Raw genomic sequence first — 21,818 nt, forward strand, 5'->3', positions numbered from 1 at the left:
AGTAGATTATATTCCATGCATGAATGGTTATATGAAAATAAACCCTGCTATTTAATGCAATAATAAAAGATAATAAATAACAAAACATAAATTTAATACTTATATAATCATGTTTTATTTTGGACCTACTCCTAGTAAAACGAACTAACACCTAAAAATAAATAATAAGTATATAAAGGGATCACATTGAATTTCTTCAGTGTTTTTACTCTTCTGGTAGGAAATAAATTAGTATTTGACTTAATATTCAGTTGAATAATCATACTAAATTTTAAACATAAAGTTTAAAAATGAAATTATGTTCATAATTCTCAAATCAGTATATGTAATTAATAATTTCAAACTAAAACAACAAAAGAACTATCAATTCATAAAATAAGAAAAAATATAATGATCAAAGAACATAAAAATATGAAAGATATAAAAAGCACTAGAACTACAAATGTAAATTTAAAAAATGGAGTCAGTGTAAAGATGGAGATTAATTGAACTGGAAAAGAAGAAAGAAATTAAGCAAACAATCTAACAAGCAACATCCAACTATATTCCTCTTCTCAAAAATATAGCCATAAACGAAGGAAAAGTTGAAAATGATAAAATGAAATTATGGAAACCAGGTGGTAACCAAAAGAAACTGTAGTAGCTATCTCTTATTCTCAGAGCAAATAAATTTTAGTAAAAAACATTTTTAGAAATGACATCTATATGATTATTTTTTAAATGTTAATTCACCAAGGAGATATGCTAGTTATTAACTCATATTAACTTAACAAAACAGCAAAATATATAAGACTACAGGGAAAACAGACAAATATGCTATTATGATGGAATGTTTTGACAAATTTCTTTCTCATTAATAGGAACAATAAAGATAAAAACTTAGAGAAGATTTGATCAGAACCTGCCCTGGTTCCCATTTTCCTTCAGAGCAAAATCAAGTCCTTATACTCTCCTTATACTGACTCCTTTTCTGCTTTGGGTGCCGTCTCAGAATTATCTCCCATCTTGTTTAACCTACTCAAGTTCTTGGCCGACTGACTTGTTAATGTGCTGGGCTTCCTCTGTAGGGTCTTTGCCCTGGCTGCTCTCTGTGCAATGACCTCTGAATTCATTTCAGATCTTTGCTCCAACACCACCCTCTATAAAAGGCAATGCATACTTTCCCTACTCCAGATATTCCTTATACTGTTCTGTTTTTTTCTTTACCACTTATCTTAAGCATTACTCATTGTGCCCATTTCTTACATCACTTTTAATTGTCTGCCTTCCCAACCCTGCTTCAATTTAAATTGTATAAAGGAAGGGATCAGTATTTCCTTCACTGATATGTGCCAACCACTTGGAGCAGTGTCCAGAACACAAAATGTACTCAATAAATATTTGTTCATTAAGTGAAAGGCAGACTTACACTGCAACAGATGTTGCTGTGATCTTCATGGTCTGTTAATTCAGATTCCCAGACAGGGTGGTGAGGGGATGGAGAAAAGACAGACAGACACACAAATAGAGAAAAAGTGTGGTCTTGGTGTTTGACTACACCCCTGGTATAGGGAGGTCGTGGCACAACAAGCTCGGCACCTTTATTATACAGGTATAAACATAAAAAGGATTTATTGTGAGAAAGTTTCTTCAAAGTAAACTGAGCCAAGGTCATGAGTATGAGCAGCCCGATTATGATTAGCAGTTGTACTCATAACTTTCTAGCCCCAAGTAGCTGGTGTCTGAACATCAAGGTCAAGAAATGAATAGCTCTGTGATTGGCACAGAACTTCCTTTTGGACAGGCATCACCATGGCAACTGGGCAGTCTCAAATCGAGGTCTTCCCATCAAGAGTTCCCAAGAGAGCATTGCCTCTGCCACAGGACAGTTCAAGACCCATAATTCAGTCACAGCTCCCCACACAGACCCAGCTAAGCCAAATAGAGAGGATGAGGAGGTCAAAGGCAATTATTTTTTTCTTCAAGAATTTATTTCTAGCAATGGCCATCAGTAAAAACAAAGTAAATCTGTTGGTAAAGCCAAAACAATGCCATCACAGGACACTTGCTAGGCTATCATTTGATGCTAAGATTTCTGACACTCTTAAAGAGTCCCTCATTAGAAATAATATTGGTGGATAGAACCTAGGATGCTTCAGGATTTACAAGTAGGTCTAAATTGAATATATGTTGCCTGTCTTGTTGAGATGAAAGCATCATTATGCCTTAATTCTAAGAAATTATAACCTAGAGTTAGAAAAGTTATTAATAAGAAAAATCCAGATAAGCCCCCCAAATTAGTAATATATCTCAATTTATTGGTTAAAAAGTTTCTTTTTTTGTAATTAAAGGGCATATTAAATGATATAATATATCTAGGTATATATCTGTTTCAAATTAAGAAAACCACTAGTCAGATTCTAACTGTACAAAAGAATTCCAGTATCTTTTGAGAGGAAATATTCCACTAAGTCATAGAACTCCAAGTTAGAATCTACAAAGCAATTATTTTTCAATGTTGATAATTCCTTCACATTCAATCATAAATTTTTAATATGATTAAAGTGTCTATTATGATTCTTGTTTAATTATTAATTTTGTATGTCTTTTCTCTCCCTGTTGTAGATATGCTTCTTCCTACAAAAGCAAGCCAACAGTGTAAATCTTCAACTCTAACACAAAGTTGGAACTATGTAAATAAATGAGTTAAATACTTAGGATTTGTGGCATCCATTATTAACATCACTCTAAAACTAAAATTGTGATGAGATTAAGTGGAGGAAATTTGAATAAAGAATGTTCTAACTTTCTTTGGCCAGCATACAATGCTTATATGATAATCACCAGTGATCCAAGGGTTGTTGTCTCTTTAGAGGATTTCATAATTTGAGTAATTAGGTTCAAGTTTATTCTGACAGTTTTGGTTTTAAAACATATTTGTGGAATTAGATAATAGTTACTATTGGTCAAATGCCTACATTCTAAACCACATTCCCTTTATGTATTCTATAATGCTTTTTGTTTGTCATTAAGTTTTATGCTTATAGTTTCTATTTGAACAGGAAATATGGTGACTTTAATCCCTTATTTCACAATCCACATGAGAATTGTATCCATCCCTTGAGTGTTTATCCCTAATATGCTGAGACCTTGATTTTATAATATAGTACTAACTTGTATTCTTGCGGAAGTAACATGTAATCTATTCTGTTTCCACATACATGGAAACATGTGACAACTTTCATTATCATCATTCAAGATTTCTTATAAGGTGAAATGAAACAAGTATATAATAAATTTACTATAATCATTATTGACTTACAATATTTTTTAAGTCCAAGAGAACTCAAAACACATTTTCTACTACAGTTTGTCATAATTCTCTCAATATTTTATGCATTTATGCAAATATATTTATTTCTTCAGATCAAAGACACCTTTAGTTATTGGTTGCACAATTACTTTATGTACCACAAAGCTGTCCAAAATGCTAGCAATCACTATGAAATGCTATGGAGTAGAAGGCGAAGAGCAGTCTTTTACATTAATAGATAAACATAGTCTTTCTTCCAAGTTCCCTTTAAAATCTGTATAGTAATATCTCATACATTTTGATTATTTGGGGGAGATAAAATTTTCATTTCTTTACTGTACTATGCAAAGGAGTTTGTATGATAATCAGGAAATATCATTGATAACAACTGCATTTTGGTATAGGAGGCAGATATATTTTTCAACAGTAATAATGAACCAAATTTTTTTCCTCTTCATATTATTGTGAAGTAGGTTGAGGATATTATGAATGCATCATTCTTAGAAGAGCTGCAGATAGGTCATGACATTTAATGAAATAACTATCCTGTCATAGAGATAAATTCACTTGGAAGATTAGATATGGCAACTGATGTAGGAGGTTCCGCTTCTGGTAATGATAAACTAGCTCATCAGACATTTCCTTCAATAGATAACAATTGTAATCTCCAGAGGAAAAATTAAATAAAATGAGGCAATTATCTGAAGGCAATAGAGAATGACCAGAAGCAGGCAGAAGATACAGGAGTCACCATTTGGAAGATAGAAATACCATTAGATGTGCTTATCATTTTTAAAAAATATGTATTGCTTTTATCCTGAAAGCAAGTGCAATTTCCTGCATGTGAAGTAACAAAATGTTAGATAGAAACTTACAGTTTTCTGGCTTGAAGAACTATAGGAAAGAGTTTGGTGGCTTTCACCAACTAGACAGAAATCCCATGGGAGGAAGAACCTCAAATTCTGCACATGATCTCTCCAAATCTCTAGCTGACTGCTGAATTTTATATGCATGTGACAGTCTCCAAAACATCCAGCAAAGGCTAAGAGTCAAACAGACTTCTGCTATCTCAGGAAAGTTTTGAATTTGAGTTCAGTTGGTTTAACTATTTGCTGTTCCAAAGACCAATAAACATTGTAGGAATAGAACCCAAATTGGAATTTTTTACAGTATCTTTATCCACAGTGTTGAGAACACACTAAAAATTTGATCTATAATTGAGAAGAAAGGAAATCAACCTAAGACCATTCAGATTTTGCAATTAGTAAAGGATGATCAAACAGATGTTATAGTTATGTTCATAGACAGAAAGTAAAATATGGTTTAAATGAACAAACCAAAAGTCTCAAAAGATAAGGAAAGCAAAAAGAACCAAATGATAGTTTTAGAATTGACAAACAGTATCTGAGAAAACTTATGTAATATCCTAATGTCTACTATGACTGGTACTAAAAAACAACAAAGAGAGAAGGAAGGAAGGATGAAGGAGGGAGTGGGGGAGGGAAGGAACTGTAGCTGAAGAACATTTTAATTTTTAATCTCCATATGTTTAACAGCAAGAATAGCAGAAAATGATGGGAAGTTTATGTTAATAAGTAAAAAAGTCACCAAATTGATAAACTAGAACATTTATTCTTTTGAGTCCTTCTAATCTATGAAGACGATGGCCAATCTTTTTTTACATTGTTTTATATTCCACTTACTTTGTCAGACAGATGAACTCAACTTAAAATGTTCTGATGCACTGACTATAATTAAATGTATTTTAAAGTTAGCTACATGACTCCCACTGTCAGATATTATTTAGTGTGATATTCAGTCACAAAATAAAAGAATTTAATAACTGGTTACCAATATTTGCTATCAGAAAAGTCCACTGTATTTCTAGCCCTTCTAAGCTCTTACTTTTTTTACCTTTACTTTATATTTGCTGAACCTGAAATCCAGATACAATGGTTGTAAGTAGAATCTATATTCTGTAGGAAGAGAGAACATGGATTTATGGCTGAAATTATGTTGTACAAATTACTTTGATTAAAAACTATTTTAATATAAATATTAATGAAATATGTCAGTAAATAATAAAAGGTATTGCAACAGTATGAAGGTGATTGATCAATTCCTAGAAGAAATAATCTGTATTGGATAAAGTTAAATGCACAACCACATACTAATTATCTTAAATTGATACATATTTTCTTCACTTTTCTGTCTCCACTAAAGATCATTTATAATACAAACATTTTAGGAAAAAAGTAAGATAAATGAACTCAGGTCTTAACCATTATTAATGTAAAAGTCAACCATGAAGTTTCAAAATGAGAAATAGATCATACAAGTTTTTCTTTGACTTTTGTAAGCATTTTAGCAATATTATTTTTAACTTAGTTACTATCCAGTCCCATATAGGTAATTTTCTTTCTCTTTAAGCTAGGTATTTAAGTGTTGCAGAATTAAATTGGAACAAAAAATATAGAACAGAAATGTAATAAATAATTTAATTTCTACATAATTCAAACAACCCAGTTTGACAGTGCTAAAACAATTACAATGAGAAAAAATAGATAACTAATAGTAGAAAATTGTTTTTTATATAAATTACTATTTTTATGTCTAAGAATAATTTTCAGGGGAAAGTAGTCATTTTATCCTTAAAATAATACACTTTCTTCCTTCACCTCCAAATATTGAAAAGACATTACCAGGACAAGGCCAATATCTTATTCACCTTCGTCTTCTCCAAAATTACCAATGAATTTAGTATACTAGGTGCTTAAAATACTAGATAAGTGAAGATTTCTCATTTAAAATCTCATTTAAAGTATTTAAAGAAGAAAATGTTTCATTTCTGAAAGATTTTACTCATTCTGGATTGATGCACATTGACAATTTCCCAATTCTTATATTTAATTTTCAAATAAAATATATAAGATAATATTTTAAAAGAGTCATTTAAAATTCGATTGTTTTTGTTATGGGCTGTATTTTAACAACCTAAGTTAATATGTTGAATCCAAATTCCAGTCCTTCAAAAGGTGACTGTTTTGGGAGACAGGGTTCTTAATGAGAAAATAAAGTTTGAACAGTATTTTTAAGATGGACTCTAATCCACTATGACTGGGATTTTTAAAAGCAGAGGAAATCTGGGTACAGGTACACATAGAGGGAAGACCAAGTGAATACACAGAGAAGACATCTACCGACAAGGTAAGCAGAGAGTCCTCAGAAGAGAATAACCTTCCTGATACTTTCAACTTGGGCTTTTTGTCTTCAGAATGCTTGAAAGTACATTTCTGTTTTTTTGAGACACCCATACTATGGCAATTTGTTATTGTAACTCTGACAAACTAATATAGCAAATTTTACAAGAAAGGTATAAAATATCCAGTTTCCAGTTTCCATGGAGGTATCATTTTAATAAGATCTGATTGTTTTCAGTAATATATTTATTCTATCACATTTTGGTAGGTAAACATTTGGAATTTTAAAAACTCCATTATTTTATTTAACAAGTTTTGACACTTTGATACACTGATATTATAGTGTAAGAGTATCATCAAAACTCAATTTATAATTCTGAAAAAGAGAGTATTAAATTAAAAATTTTGGGAAATAGTATAGAGGTTCTTCAAAAAATTAAAAATGGAACCAATATATGACCCAACAAACACACTACTAGAAATATATCCAAAGCAGAAGAAATAGGTATGTTCAAGAGACAGCCTTATACTCATGTGGTATCCCTGTTCACCAAGATATGAAAGCAAACTAAACATACACCAACAGATGAACATGGGAAGAAAATGTGATGTACATACACAATGGGGTACTGTTCAGCCATAAACTACGAAGAAATCTTGTCATTTGTAACCATATGGATGAACCTGGAGAATGCTATGTTCAGTGAATTAAGCCTGACTCAAAAAGACAGACACCACAGGATCTTGTGCATATGTGGACTCTAAAATGTTGAACTCACAGGAGTAGAAAATACAACAGCGGTTACCAGAGATTGGGAAAGTTGAAGAAGGTAGATTAGGAAGTTGTGGGTCAAAGAATACAAAATCACAGTTAGAGATATTTCAAAGACCTATTGTATAGCATCGTGACTACAGCTAAAGGTGATATATTCTTGAAAAATGCTGAGAGTGAATATGAAGTGTTTTCACAACAAAAGGATGATTATGTGAGGTAATGCATATGTTAATTAGCTAGATTTAAACATTACACTAGGCTTATATACTTTAAAACATTATGCTGTGTATAATTACAATGAAGCAATGAAATAAAATCAGAACTTTTGTTTAAAGCAAAATTGCTGGTTTTTCAGGAGAGACTTTTTAAAATAAACTTTAGCAATTTTAAAACAGAAAAGTCAAAGAAAGGACAATAGTTTAATACAAAATCATGGAATTTTACTTCAGCATTTGATATTCATAGTCAATATTTTCCTTGGCTAAATAAGGAAATCCAAAGATCTAAAGATTTTTTTTGTTTTGTTTGTTTGTTTGGTTGCACTAAGGAAAAAAAAAAATCTGTGGACTGTATTCCCAATGGGCAAATGGGAAATCAGGATTAAAAAATAAATCCAGCAAAAAGAGACTATTATATTTTCAAAAGCTTTGATCTTAGCATGAGGAAAAGTTAAAGCATGGAGGTATAAAATGCTAATTTATTCATAAAATGTTTGGAGATTCTTAATTTAAATATATTACATCTTATCCAAGATATTTATAGATAAATGACATTTTACATTTATTCAGAATTACTCCACATTGGAAAAGTCAAGGGAAATCTTTTTGGCTATTTCAAATTTGGGATGGGATCAACTCAAATGCCTTTGTTTAAACATTATAGTAAAAATAAAATCACCAACTTAGGAATGATTTCTAAACAATTTTATTAGATCATAGGGGAGACAGATCCTGTTAAGCACTAATCCCTTGAATAAGCCTATCTCAAAACACTCACATATAATTCTTTATGTTATTTAGTGCTCTCCTCTGTATTTTAAGGAACCAATATTTTGCTCATGTTTGCATAATCATAGTTACCTAAAGGTGACAAAACAGAACAGAAAACTTAACTTCATATTTTAGACATTGTCTTGCTTTCCAGGTAGAGATAATGCCCCCAAAGTAATTTTATATTATTGTTATTAATATTCATTTCTATAATAAAGAAGAAATTAAATTTTAACACTAACAAATAATGTACATTTTAAAAGTCAAAATAAAATTCTTAAAGTTTTCAAACACTTAAGATTACTTAAAAAGTAGTTAAAATTTGTAATCCCAGAACTAGAAAACAACTCTTGTTAAGAATTTGTTGTAGTATTGCTAATATTGTTTGGGTGTCAGTCCTGTAGAAACAAGCTTGTTAGAATTAGGAATATTTGGTGAAAAATAATTGAATGACTTAGGTACAGCATCTCTCTGTAGTTCATCCAATAATAGTTATCCATGGAGACTGTTTTAAGTTAACCAACACACTTGCAATTGCTATTAGGACCACATTAACAGTATGGTTGCTCATATAGGCAAAGTCTCACTATTCTGATTCAATTTTAGAAGAAGACAAAAGAGATGGAAAAGAAAGGCAAGGGAAAGATGGAGAAGAGAAGACAAGGAATAAAAGTAACCTCAAAGTTAACATCCACATTTCAAATTTTAAAAGTCTAGATGTGTCATATTGAAACAAATTTAGAGAAAAATAAATTAAGCCCAAGAACCAGGAATAATATCTACAATAGAATAAAACATCAATTGTTTTATAAACCACAGGTAACATCCTCCAAAGTATTTGCTAGACCAAACTGAAAAAAAAAAAGAATTTTTCACAGAAAAGCAACTGTTGCCAAAGTATGATTCTTATTTTTCTTATTCCCAATTTCTAAGTGAATCTTGTACTGCAAAGTGATCAACATAAATAGGAATTTTGAATTTGTGACTCTAAAACAAGATGTCAATTACCAGTTGTATCCTTTTCCTCAATGAAGCTTAACACCATGAGGGAAAGAACTCTATTTCATTCATCTTTAAATTACAATAATTATTACTAAAGATGTTCAACATTTTTGCATATATCTGTTGATTGCTTGTAGATCTTCTTCTGTGAAGTGTCTGTTCATTTCCTTAGCCCATTTGTTGATTGGGTTATTTGTATTCTTGGTGTAGAGTTTTTTGAGTTCTTTATATATTCTGGAAATTAGTGCTCTATCTGAAGTATGAGTGGCAAAGATTTTCTCCCACTCTGTAGGTTTTCTCTTCACATTGCTGATAGTTTCCTTTGCTGAGAGAAAGCTTTTTAGTTTGAATCTATCCCAGTTATTGATTCTTGCTTTTATTTCTTGTGCTATGGGAGTCTTGTTAAGGAAGTCTGATCCTAAGCTGAAATGTTGAAGATTTGGACCTACATTTTCTTCTGTAAGATTCAGGGTCTCTGGTCTGATTCCAAGATCCTTGATCCATTTTGAGTTGAGTTTTGTGCAGGGTGAGAGATAGGGGTTTAATTTCATCCTGTTGCATATGGATTTCCAATTTTCCCAGCACCATTTGTTGAAGAGTCTATCTTTTCTCCATTGCATATCTTTGGCACCTTTGTCTAGTTAGAGAAAATTGTATTTACTTGGGTTTGTGTCCGTGTCCTCTATTCTCTACCATTGATCTACCTGTCTATTTTGGTGCCAATACCATGCTGTTTTTGTTACTATTGCTTTGTAGTATAGTTGAAGGTCTGGTATTGCGATAACCCCTGCTTCACTCTTCCTGCTAAGGATTGCTTTAGTTATTCTGGGTTTCTTATTCTTCCAGATGATTTTCATGATTGCTTGCTCTATTTCTGTAAGGTTTATTCTTGGTATTTTAATTGGAATTGCATTGAATCTGTATAGCACTTAATGCAAATCAAAACTACCCTAAGATTCTATCTCACCCCAATTAGAATGGCAATTATCAAGAATACTAGCAACAATAGGTGTTGGCGAGGATGTGGGGAAAAAGGTACACTCATACATAGCTGGTGGGGCTACAAATTAGTGCAGATACTCTGGAAAGCAGTGTGAAAAACTTGGAATGGAATCACCATTTGAGCCAGCTATCCCACTCCTTGGCCTATACTCAAAGAACTTAAAATCAGCATACTACAGAGATATAGCCACAACAATGTTCATAGTTGCTCAATTCACAATAGCCAGATTGTGGAACCAACCTAGATGCCCTTCAATGGATGAATGGATAAAGAAAGTGTTATATATACATACATATATATATATATATATATATATATATATGTGTGTGTGTGTGTGTGTGTGTGTGTGTGTGTGTATTGTGTATATACACAATGGAATATTACTCAGCCATAAAATATAATAAAATTATGGCATTTGCAGGCAAATGGATGAAATTGGAGAATATCATGCTAAGTGAGATAAGCCAATCTCAAAAAACCAAAGGACGAATGAAATCGCTGATAAGCGGATCATGACACATAATAGGGAGTGGGAGGGGGGCAAGAATGGAGGAAGGAGGGGCTATATAGAGGGAAAAGAGGGGTGTGAGGGGTAGGGGGAAGGAAAGAAAAAAAAATAATGAATAAAAACTATGACCCTAGGTAAATGTATGATTACACAAATGGTATGCGTCTACTTCATGTACAGAGAAACAAGATGTATCCCATTTGTTTACACTAAAAATAAATTTTAAAAAAAGGTGAAAATAAAAAAAATTAAAAATTATAATAATTAGCATATTGTTAAGCATATAGTGATTTACAATTATTTAGGTAACAAATGAAGGATAGAAAGAAAAAGCAAATGGATATGGATGACACCATCTACCCCCACATGTGCACACCCACACTTGTCAACTAGAGTGAAACATGAAGCAAAATTGAGGTGAGTTCACTAATAATACATGTGACCTAAAACTATTCATGGTACACATTAAACTCCCTCTAACATTGTCATGAAAATAAAGTCCATCAGCCTGCTGTTCATCAACTTCATAGTTACTTCCAACTGAATGATATTTTAGTCCTCTCTGGACTTCAGCTCCCTATTTTCAACTGTCTCCTAGATAAATTGCCTATAGGAATTTGTTACTACAAACTTGTGGGGTAAAAGCCAAGTGTGTTCACCTCTCCCTACTCTGTGAGATCTCATTGTACTAGACTAAACACAAAATAATAGAAAATTATAGTGGCCACTTGTCAATGTCTTCCATAACCAGTTAGGTTACATAATTCTACTTTGTCAACATACTCATTGTTTCCTTCTTTTTTGTCTACCTTGTGTTGTGTCCTTTATCTCTCATCTCCTCACTAATCTCATTTCATTAGTTATCCCTGACTCAATTCTACTCAAGATTTTCTAAATCTCATTCAAATAATATTATGATAATAAAAATGTTACCAAATTTAATACAAGTTTCTCAAATTGGCATCTAAAATCAAAGCTCAACACAGTTTTTAGGATTCAGTCCTAATAATTTGCTAATTTGGAACAATAGATTAATCCAACTGGGTTGCATCTCTTCCTGAAATAGTTGCTGAAAAAGTTTCTTTTCCCTAAATATTACCATCTCCCCAGCTGTTGAAATCCTGCAACTTCATATAGCACAGAATCAGTATTATTATTTTTGCCATGCCCTTTTGATATTTCCTAACAGAAGTGATCATTTTTCCTCTCAATTGTCCATACACCATTTGATGTTGCTAATTATAATCTGTCTAGTGGTTTAAGTATTTTTATATTTTCTTAAATTTATTAGATGTCTATGAAATACATCACTATGAAAACTCTGCCCTATTCTCCTTTGTATCTATTGGAGAAATAGCTCCATGACCTACACAAAGTGGTCAAAAGTCATTGAATAAAGTTAAAATGTCAGCAAACTAAATAAAACTTAGCCACTCAAATCCATGCCAAAGAAATTTTGGTGTCTATAGAAAACTCGGGTACTTACTTAGGGAATTCCTCGCCACAATGTGTGATAGCTACTCTCTGACTCAGAGTAAACATTTGGATGTCTGACTGGAACCATCTTTGTGGTTTGGTGTTCTTTGAAATAGAGTATATTTGAAGGACTGTTATCAACCAAAATACTTTTTTTGTTCTTTTTCCATACAGGTACTGACCACAGAGAGGAGTCCCAGATGACTAAAGTAGAGGAAACATTTACTCTCATTCAGCTATTTTTTGTCTAGAAGATTGGTGACCGTCCTATAACCCATGCTTGCTGCTGAATCAGGGAAAGGAAATGAAAGGGAACCACTGGTACAGTTGGGCAAGTGGCCCTAACACACGCCTACAGGACTGCCAACTCCAAGAAGGTGAAGATGATGATGGAAGGCACCAAAATGGATAATTTCCTGGTAAATAAACTTAGTGCTTAGTAGACTGCATATAAAATGGCATGAATGAACTTGGGTTATTACTTAATGTAACACACAACAAAATATTTGACTTACAAACAAATTAAAATAATAATATATAAGCGAAAGGAGAATCATATAATTAGCTGCTCATAAAATATATCAAAAAGCCTATTAAATTATGTTAAAACTAATAACAAAAATATATGAGAATTAAATATTATAAAATGTAGCCAAAAACCATTCCATAAATTAACTATCTAGTAATTAATTTTTTCCTATTAATAGTTTGCAAAAAACCTCTATAACCCACATCAAAGTTTTACATCATTTTAAGTAAATAAATTAATAAGGAAAATGCTATGTATATTGCAAAAAGAAAACAAACAAAAAATAACCTAGAAATATAGGAAATTTTTCTTCTTTCTTTGTTTTTTTTTTGGATACATTACTAAGAGTGTGCATGAACTCTTAGCTTCAGACCTCTATCTTGCTTATCACTTTATTCCTGGATTAAGTAGAGTGTCTGAAAACAATATTAAATAACAGTTGAATAAAATCTTTCAGAAACAAATAAATGAATAAAATAAAGGCCCATTGACAACTAAAAAATATTTAAAATAAATAAATAATAAAGAAGGTGGCAGATTTGCACACTGAAAACTATACACATTGATGAAAGACATTGAAGATAATACATACAAGTGGAAATACATGGATCGGAATAACTAATATTGTTAAAAATGTCCCCATTACCCAAAGTGATCTAGAGTCAAATGCAGTCAATTTTGTAATGATCTTAGCACTGACTATATAACATAGCCAAATTGTTCCTTCTTTGCTGGAGGAGGTAGATGAAACTAAGTGTAGTCTCAATAATATATCATATAATTTACCTATATGAATTCAACAATCATTCAGAGTTTTCCCTTGTATTCTCATATCAGATCTTAAAATATTGTTAGAAATGGTGTAAAATGCTATGAAAACTGATATACTTGAATTCATAAATACGAAAATTTTGAACACTGTTCTCGTTTTAAAGAACTGGCATCACACTCCATGTAACTATACTCATGTCTGCTTTAAAGCTAACATTACAGCACTACCACCTTGTTAAGCAACAACTTATTTGACAATAGTACTGCTAAGTTCATACTTGGGAATTCCACTCATTATTTTTCTTATGAGTGAAACCAGTGGAAGATGTGGTTTATATATGAAAAATATTATCCTTACTGCAAAATAAATTCATACAAAAGTAAATAGATCTTTCTTTCTTAACAGTTTAGTTCCACGCAGTAATTTATTTATTTATTTTTGTTGTACTGGAGACCAAATCTAGGCCTTAAGCATGCTAGGCAAATGTTCTACCATTAAGCCACATTTCCAACCTTTTAAATTCAGTTTCTTAAGAGCATATTTACTTTATCTAAGCATTTTTGGTTAGCAATATTCATAGTAAAAGATAAGATTAATTTCAAAAAATCACTTTGCACCTACTAAAAATAATGAAGGCATATCTTAGAAATAAATCTGTATAATTTTCCCTTATTTGGACTTAGAAGTGTCTACATTTTCATCTAATGTAGGTTAGCAGTGCATATGCTGTCTTATCATAACAGAAAAAATAAACCATTTCTGTTATATATATTCAATATATTTAGGGGTATAGGCATTGTTTTTTAGTCATTAATCATTTTTTATGGTTTTATATGTATATCTAAAGTAAGAATGCTGACTTTTTTCTTTAAATTATAAATTTGTGTTAGATTAATTTGTAATAATTTGTTTGATTCTATCAAGATGAAGGAAGCTTCAAGGAATTCTTAGAGTAATAAGGGATCCTAAAATCCATTACTATCCATTAAATTTATTTACATAAATAAATTTATATAAATCAATCTTTATAATTCAATAGATAGTCCTTCTTATATTCATACTTATTTATTTTCAAATGTCCCTATATAATATTATAATTTTGAACATATACATTTATTTAAAAATGTCACTGACCTCATAATAGTTTGATTGTTACATGTTTTTCTGATTAGAGCTTGCTAAAATTCTCAGTAATACCATGTGGACATCTACAAAGCATTCTGACACTTAAAACCAGTTCCTTGAACTTTAAAAAGTTTAGGTACTAATTTACTCTATTTCAACAAAGTATTTATCTTTAACTGATGTAATCTAATCTATTTCTCTTTTTGTCTTTAGTTAGTGGAGATTTAAAACATCTGGTTATGATTAAATATTTATAATCTCTCAATTTAAAGCTACATGATTCAGATTATTTTTTTTTTATTTTTGAAGAATATAGAATATGTACCAAAAGTCACCTACCCATAATTTTTTTATCTTGATCCTACCTGAAAGATGCTGGTATTTCACACTTCAACATATATTAGGCCAGCAGTATGGCCAATGGGTATTGGGCAATTACTGGTGCTTAGTTGCTGCTCAACACATGTCAAATACAAATAATTAAAACTATAATACCCCCAAGCAAAACATTAAAATTTTTACATTTCAAAAGGGGCTCATTAAAACCAGATGACTATCTTGGCTCACAGGACTTGGCTAAAACATCCACGTCAAATCCATAGTCGTACTTGCTAGTATCACAGAATCGCAGACTCAAGAATCTGAAAGGGTCCTCCAAAGTTTATTTGACCTATTTCCCAGAAGTTAAATTTAAAATATCCTAGAGAGGCTATCTAACATCTCTACAAATTCACATGCAAGAATACTCCAAGAAACCTTGCATCATTGAAAGGTATAATTTTTCGGTAGGCAAACAAACAAACACAAAACCTTCATTATTTCATTCTGCTAAAATTCCCTTGAGGCAATCTTACTCTTTCATTTTTGGCTTCTCTACAGTGAAAGAGAACAGCACTAGCTAGAACCGTGACATTGAACAGTTCATTCTGCATTACTATGTCTCTAATATGCAAGCAGCACAAACTCTATTGTTTATCATTATCAACCATGAGAGACTTAAAGTCTTCATAGAAGTGCATAAATGAAACTCCAAAAATTTGTAAAGTCCTGTTTATTATTTATGAACAACTTATAGAGTCAATTATATAGTTAGAGAGTATTAGAAAGGGCAGAATGAAAGGAAATTGATATCAGATTTCCTTAGGAATATCCATTTTATAAAAATTCATATTTTACTTGATAACTTCATATAGACAATTAATGAGGTAATAGGTAAATATCCTCTAACAGTTTATGAACCAACCATTGAAAGTATGCACACTGAATTAAAAATAACCTTAGGTCATATTAAATCAGCTAATAGGCATACTATTTTTAATTTGAAATTCTTTTTTTTTTTTTTTACTTTTGAAACCCATGGGAATTTATCATTCAACAATTAATTCTAAAACCTACCAATTTCAGTACTTAAGAAAGTAGTCTCTTTCCTCCCACTAATAGCATACTCAAAAATATTTAATGTATATTCTTCCCTTTCTGCCACTATACCCCAAGTCAATGTAATTAAGCAGTCTACAATCCAGTTTAGAAAGAAGGTGCAATTTTATAACATAAAGTTGATGGCATGTGAAGGAAAAGACAGTCTTTTGAAGTTCAGATAAATAGTGAGTCATCTTCATTTTCCTCCCACACCTGTTTGCTCTGAGTGCATGCAAGTCTTGTTCATTGAGTACAGGGTGCTCCTGATTGCAGCTCACTCGAAACATCAATCAGCAAAATTCATTTTGTCATTTCAGCTGAGAAAATGGAAAAAGCAATAAAATGGAGATATAAGACATTTAGTGTGATTCATTATTAAGACACAGTATCTATTTCCTTAATATATCATTTGAAAAACATGATGTGTTTAAGGTACTGAATTATTTTCACTTGTCTAAGTGACTTAATATAGTTAATATTCAATTCGCACACCTACCAATAAGTATAGATTTTCATATCAATGTGAGATTTAATCTAAAATACATAATTATGTTCTTATATAGCAGAACATATATTTATTTTTCCTCCTGAGTGCTCCTCTCTATGCAGGTTATTAGATGGTGTTCAATTCCTAGAAAAAGAGAAAATTGCTGTTCTGTGATAATAGTAACTGCATGATTTGAATATTCTACTCACTTAATGTAAGCACCTGATTTGATTATAAAAGCAGTCATGTATATTATTTCTTTAAAAAAATTTAGTGTTCATTAGTTATTAAATAGTTCAATATCTTGCTAGTTATGGTTGACTCTTAGGTCAAAACCAAACTCTATAAAAACCATATATCAATCTAATTATAAAGTTATGTATCTATTTTTATTAATGTTGATATTCATATAACAGTGACATGAATTTTACAGTCTGACAAATTGAAATACTTAAAAAAATACAATTCCATTGTGACTATAACTTTATAAATCCCATGATAAACTTAACAAGATACATGTAGCTCAAGTTAGAGTTAGGTTTCCACCTTAACTACCAACTTAACTACCTTGCCTCTAATTCATGTCTTCTATTTTTCATTAGTTCTTCCTTTGCTGTGGAACTGTATAGGAGTTTAATGCAGGTGGGGAGTGAGAGAAGAACGAAGGCACTTTAGATTAACGTAGAGGGAAGTGAGAGGGAAGCAGGGTATGAAAAATGGTGGAATGAAACAGACATCATTACTCTGTGTACATGTATGATTACAAAAATGGTACAAATCTACATCATGTACAACCATAGAAACAAAATGATGTACCCCATTTGTGTACAATGAATCAAAATGCAGTCTGTAAAAATTTTTTTAAAAAAATTTAAAAGCAAGTATAATGCAGAGGCTACATAACTTTTAGTGACTTTGAGACATAGGCAAGTTCATCACTTTGTCTCCTGTCTTTGTCAGCTCTGTGATAGTAATTCAGTGTTAGCCTAGGTAAGATTTCTTCATTTGGAAAGAGATAGTAATATGTTCACTCTACACCTTTATTAGCAAAGCTAACAGAACTAGAGGAATGTGTAGTTCTTCTCTTTAGCATCTGTGTGTTAAATCCCAGAAAAGAGTCAAAATAATGTGTAATATGATAAGTCAGACCTAGGACATATAATTGTCTTTTTCAAAAAGGAAAGGGCATGTATGACACTGGTCCTACCATAACTACACTCAGTAGAAGAGATGTGGACTTCCAAAAACTAAGAATGCAATTGACTGTTAACATATTAAATGAGGGGAAATGAGAGTATCAGAAAAATCTATTTAATTTTAGCTCCTAGTTGTCCAGTTAATACACAGATGTACAATATGATGAATAACTCCACCTAACATAATTGTTCACTTAGAATAGAAATGTCTCATCCTCTCCCTTATGGGCACAACCCAAAGACACACTTCTTAAGTCATCCTGTTCTAAAGCCAGTGCCGCTAGCTAAAGTGCACGTCTCTTAATTAAGTCCAGATGTGAGTCCTTACAGTACCAAGCCAGTGTTCTAACTCTAAATATAACCATACCCATCTTACCCAACAGAGAATTTTTAGAAAAAACAGAAACAGAACAGTAAATACTCTATTTTGAAAAACAAAATGCATTAATTGCAAGCTCCTCCTTCTCTACTAATGCCATACATTTATTACTTTGACCCACCTTCCTTGCCCGTTGTTCTTCACTGTCACCCTCACCAGGGCACCAGGGAACACGTTGCTTCCATGCACAGGGCTTTGTAACCTAAATGGTAGTTAAGAGTAGTGGTCTAAGTCCTGCAGTTCCTTGAGGGAATCAGGTAGATGATTTACATACGTGGATTTCCCTAACAATACAAATCTCTCAAAACCTAAGTCATCTTGTCAGTCGAGTCATTCAGGGTAATTCCAGTCAATGGTCATCAAAAATGAAATCTTAGCACATCGTGTTTCTTAAATCTTCACTTTGTCCATAAATTTTCTGTCTCTCCATAACATTGGAGATTTGGAGATTATGATTATATCCCTATTTATCAGGTTAATGGTTTGTCTCTTGGCTCACCAGAATGAGGAGGCAGAGGCATTTGCCCAGGTATATATAATATCTGTGACTAAATAAAGAAGAGAATAATAAATGATACTCGAGAGGTCTTATATATTTAACTTTTCACATTATTCCAAGGTTTCCATCTTATTTGCAATTTTATTTATTTATTTTTTTATAAAAAACTTTTTAAAGGTGTTATTTCTGATTAATATTTTAGCAAATGATATATAACAATAACAAGAAAGTAAATATCTTCATATCTAACAAAAGAGCAAAAATTCTTTACCAGTATCTTATTTTAAATACAGCAAGAGTCAGTAGTGCTTACAAAAAGAAGAGGGCTTACAGAGAACCAAGAAAGTATCAAAATAAGGCACAGCCTGTTATTGTCACAGATCAGTATTAGGCAGTAGTGTTCTTCCCGGAAGGCACAAGTTGGAAATCTGATTACCCTAAGGTTTAAATGTGGCTCTAAAGATAATGTCAAATGACCAGGATAGTGAACTTGCAATGGATTCCCTTAACTGGAGTCAATGGCAATGAATGAGTGACAACATTAATTCTAGATTACAGCCCTCTGGAGTCCAGATGTCCTCTATTGCTCATAGGTAGATCTGTGAAGGCACTGTGCAAAGCGTGGGCGGGCTGGCCCTCTGGTTCCGAGTATTAAAAAACAAGGGCACACAGCCTAGAAACCAAACTTTACATGAACCAACAAAAATAATCATTTTGCAAATAACAGTAGGTAAGCTGGATAATATAGCAGGTTCTAAGTCAAAAGTCTTGAAGAGGTTTCCTGGACAGCAGGCTTGAGTTTCACCAGTTCTTCATTAAGAGACACTCCATACAATGATGATGACGACGATAATGACCAGAACGCTGATCCCTATTGCCCACATCTTGCAATTCTTCCACCAATATTTTCTCTTCAACTTGGCAGCACTTGTCTCAAATTGAGAAGCTCCTGCCTGTAATGCATCTGCACGGTCATCTAGCTCAGAGAGCTTCTGGTCTCTTTCTAACACCTTGTCCACATTGACTCTCATTATGTTCACAACCTCAACCACTTGGGTCTGTGTCTGCTGAATTCTCCGACTGCCGCCAGTGGCAGCACTGGAACCTGCAGGGGCGCTTGCAGACATTTTGGCGGCGGGCAAGGGTCCGCCGAGCTGCGCAGCTGGCCGAAGAAGCCGGGAGGTGGGCGGGGCGGCGCCTCATTCGCAATTTGAGTTCTCATCTTCTTGGTCTGTCCACAAGATATTGTCCAACTTCCAGTGGCCATGGATTGAAAGCTGGATTGCTTTATAGACCAAGACAATAGGCTTATATGACTTTTTTTTTTTTTTTTAACAATGGAAAAGGAACTGAAAGGAAGCAAAACCTTGAAAAGTAGTTTAAAAATTACACAAGGTAAAAAAATTCAAATAGAGCCAAAAATGTACAATGGGAAATAATTTTCACTGTGACTCTGACCCTCAAATTTTAGCTCCTTAGCCAGAACCAATCTTTGTAGTCTTCATGTATTTCCAGAAATGGTTCAAGACACTTGCTTTTTTAATGTGATACCTCTGCATACTCACCAGAATGCCTACCATAGTGATGGAAAATACAAAATATAACAAAAAATTGAAGAAACTGATTATTTACACACTGCTGATTAGAATGTTAACTGGTACAGATGTTTTAGAAACTGGCTTTTTCAGTATCTCTTATAAAGATAAGCCTGTGTATGCTTTATGACTCAGTAATTCCACTCCCAGGTACAGAGTCATCAGAAATATGTGCATGTGTACAATAAAAGACATGAATGAAATTGTTCATAGCAACTATATTTTTAGTCACCTCAAAATTAAAAATACCTAAATGCTAATCAAAAGTAAAATGAATAAATATGCTGTGTTGTATACATACAAATGTACCTGGAGCAATGAGAATGAAATGCTACCAGTATGGCAACAGTATGCATAAAAGTCACAAATATAAAACTGGATGATATACACCAGGAACAAAACATAATATCATGCATGATTCCATTTACTTTAAATACACCAAAGGTGAAATTAATCTATGTCATTAGTAGTCAGGAGACTGGTTGTCCCTGGGACTTCATAGTAACTAGAAGGATTCTGTCTCTAACTAACTATTTTGGGATCTAGGGGAATTAATTTGTGGAAATACATTAACTAGTGTATGTACTTTTCTGAATATATACTAAGCCTCAAAAAAAAGTTGAAAGATAAGATGATATTGGAAGCAGAACACATAGATGATTAATCACATATTTAATAAACAGTGTCAATGAATTCAGTAGAGTTCTTTTGAGTGCTAGAGTGCCTCATTTAAAAAGAAAGCAGGGTAGTAAATATAATATCTTAATATACATAGTTCTATTTTGATATTTACCTATATATGTATAACATTATTTATAATGTTATTGGGATATTGAACCTTAAGGGTGATTATGTCTTAGGGGGAATAATATTGTTTTGGCAGAAAATTAATTAAGATGGCATTTTGTTCTACTCATAAACTTTTTTATTATGTGCTTACATATACATAAAATATTATATCATAATATCTGATTGTATATATGATCACATTTTACATTTTAAAATACTGAAATTAGACAACAAATGGAAGCAACTCAAATGATTAATGAATAAACAAAATGTGTTATATACTTAAAATGGAATATTATTCAACCTTAAAAGGAAGGAAATGCTACCAATGCTACCACATGCAACAATATGGGTTCCTCTGGAGGACACTGTGCTAAGTGAAATAAGTCAGTCACCAAAAAACTAATACTATGTAATTCCATTTATATAAGGAAAAAAACAAAAAAAACAAAAAACAAAAAGCAGAATGCTGGGTACCAGGGATGGGCGCTGGACAGAGTGAAAAACGAAATTGCAATTTATGTTTATAAAGTTGAAGATTTGAAAAATGAGGAAATTCCAGTGATCTGTTTCACAGCAATGTGAATATACTCAACACTACTGAATTGTACACTTAAAATGATTTTAATGGCAAATTGTCATGTGTTTTTTACCAGAATAAAAATTTAAAATGAAACATAATATGTCCCAGATGTTATGTTTGTCATCCATTTATTGGAGCTTCATTATCCAACCTAAAGTAATCACAGAAGACATGCAACAGTGTCTTTGTTACAAACAGTG

General features: G+C 32.2%; 1 protein-coding gene across 1 annotated transcript; it reads right to left on the reverse strand.

Annotated features, from left to right (window-relative positions):
- Positions 1-19,308: 19,308 nt before the first annotated feature.
- On the reverse strand, positions 19,309-19,785 carry LOC124991681 (vesicle-associated membrane protein 3-like). The gene has a single exon (XM_047562419.1). The coding sequence runs from the start codon at positions 19,776-19,778 to the stop codon at positions 19,467-19,469; it is 312 nt and encodes a 103-aa protein (XP_047418375.1). The 5' UTR covers positions 19,779-19,785; the 3' UTR covers positions 19,309-19,466.
- Between the last annotated feature and the right edge of the window lie 2,033 nt (positions 19,786-21,818).

Source organism: Sciurus carolinensis, chromosome 8, assembly GCF_902686445.1.
Source record: "Sciurus carolinensis chromosome 8, mSciCar1.2, whole genome shotgun sequence".
NCBI lineage: Eukaryota > Metazoa > Chordata > Mammalia > Rodentia > Sciuridae > Sciurus > Sciurus carolinensis.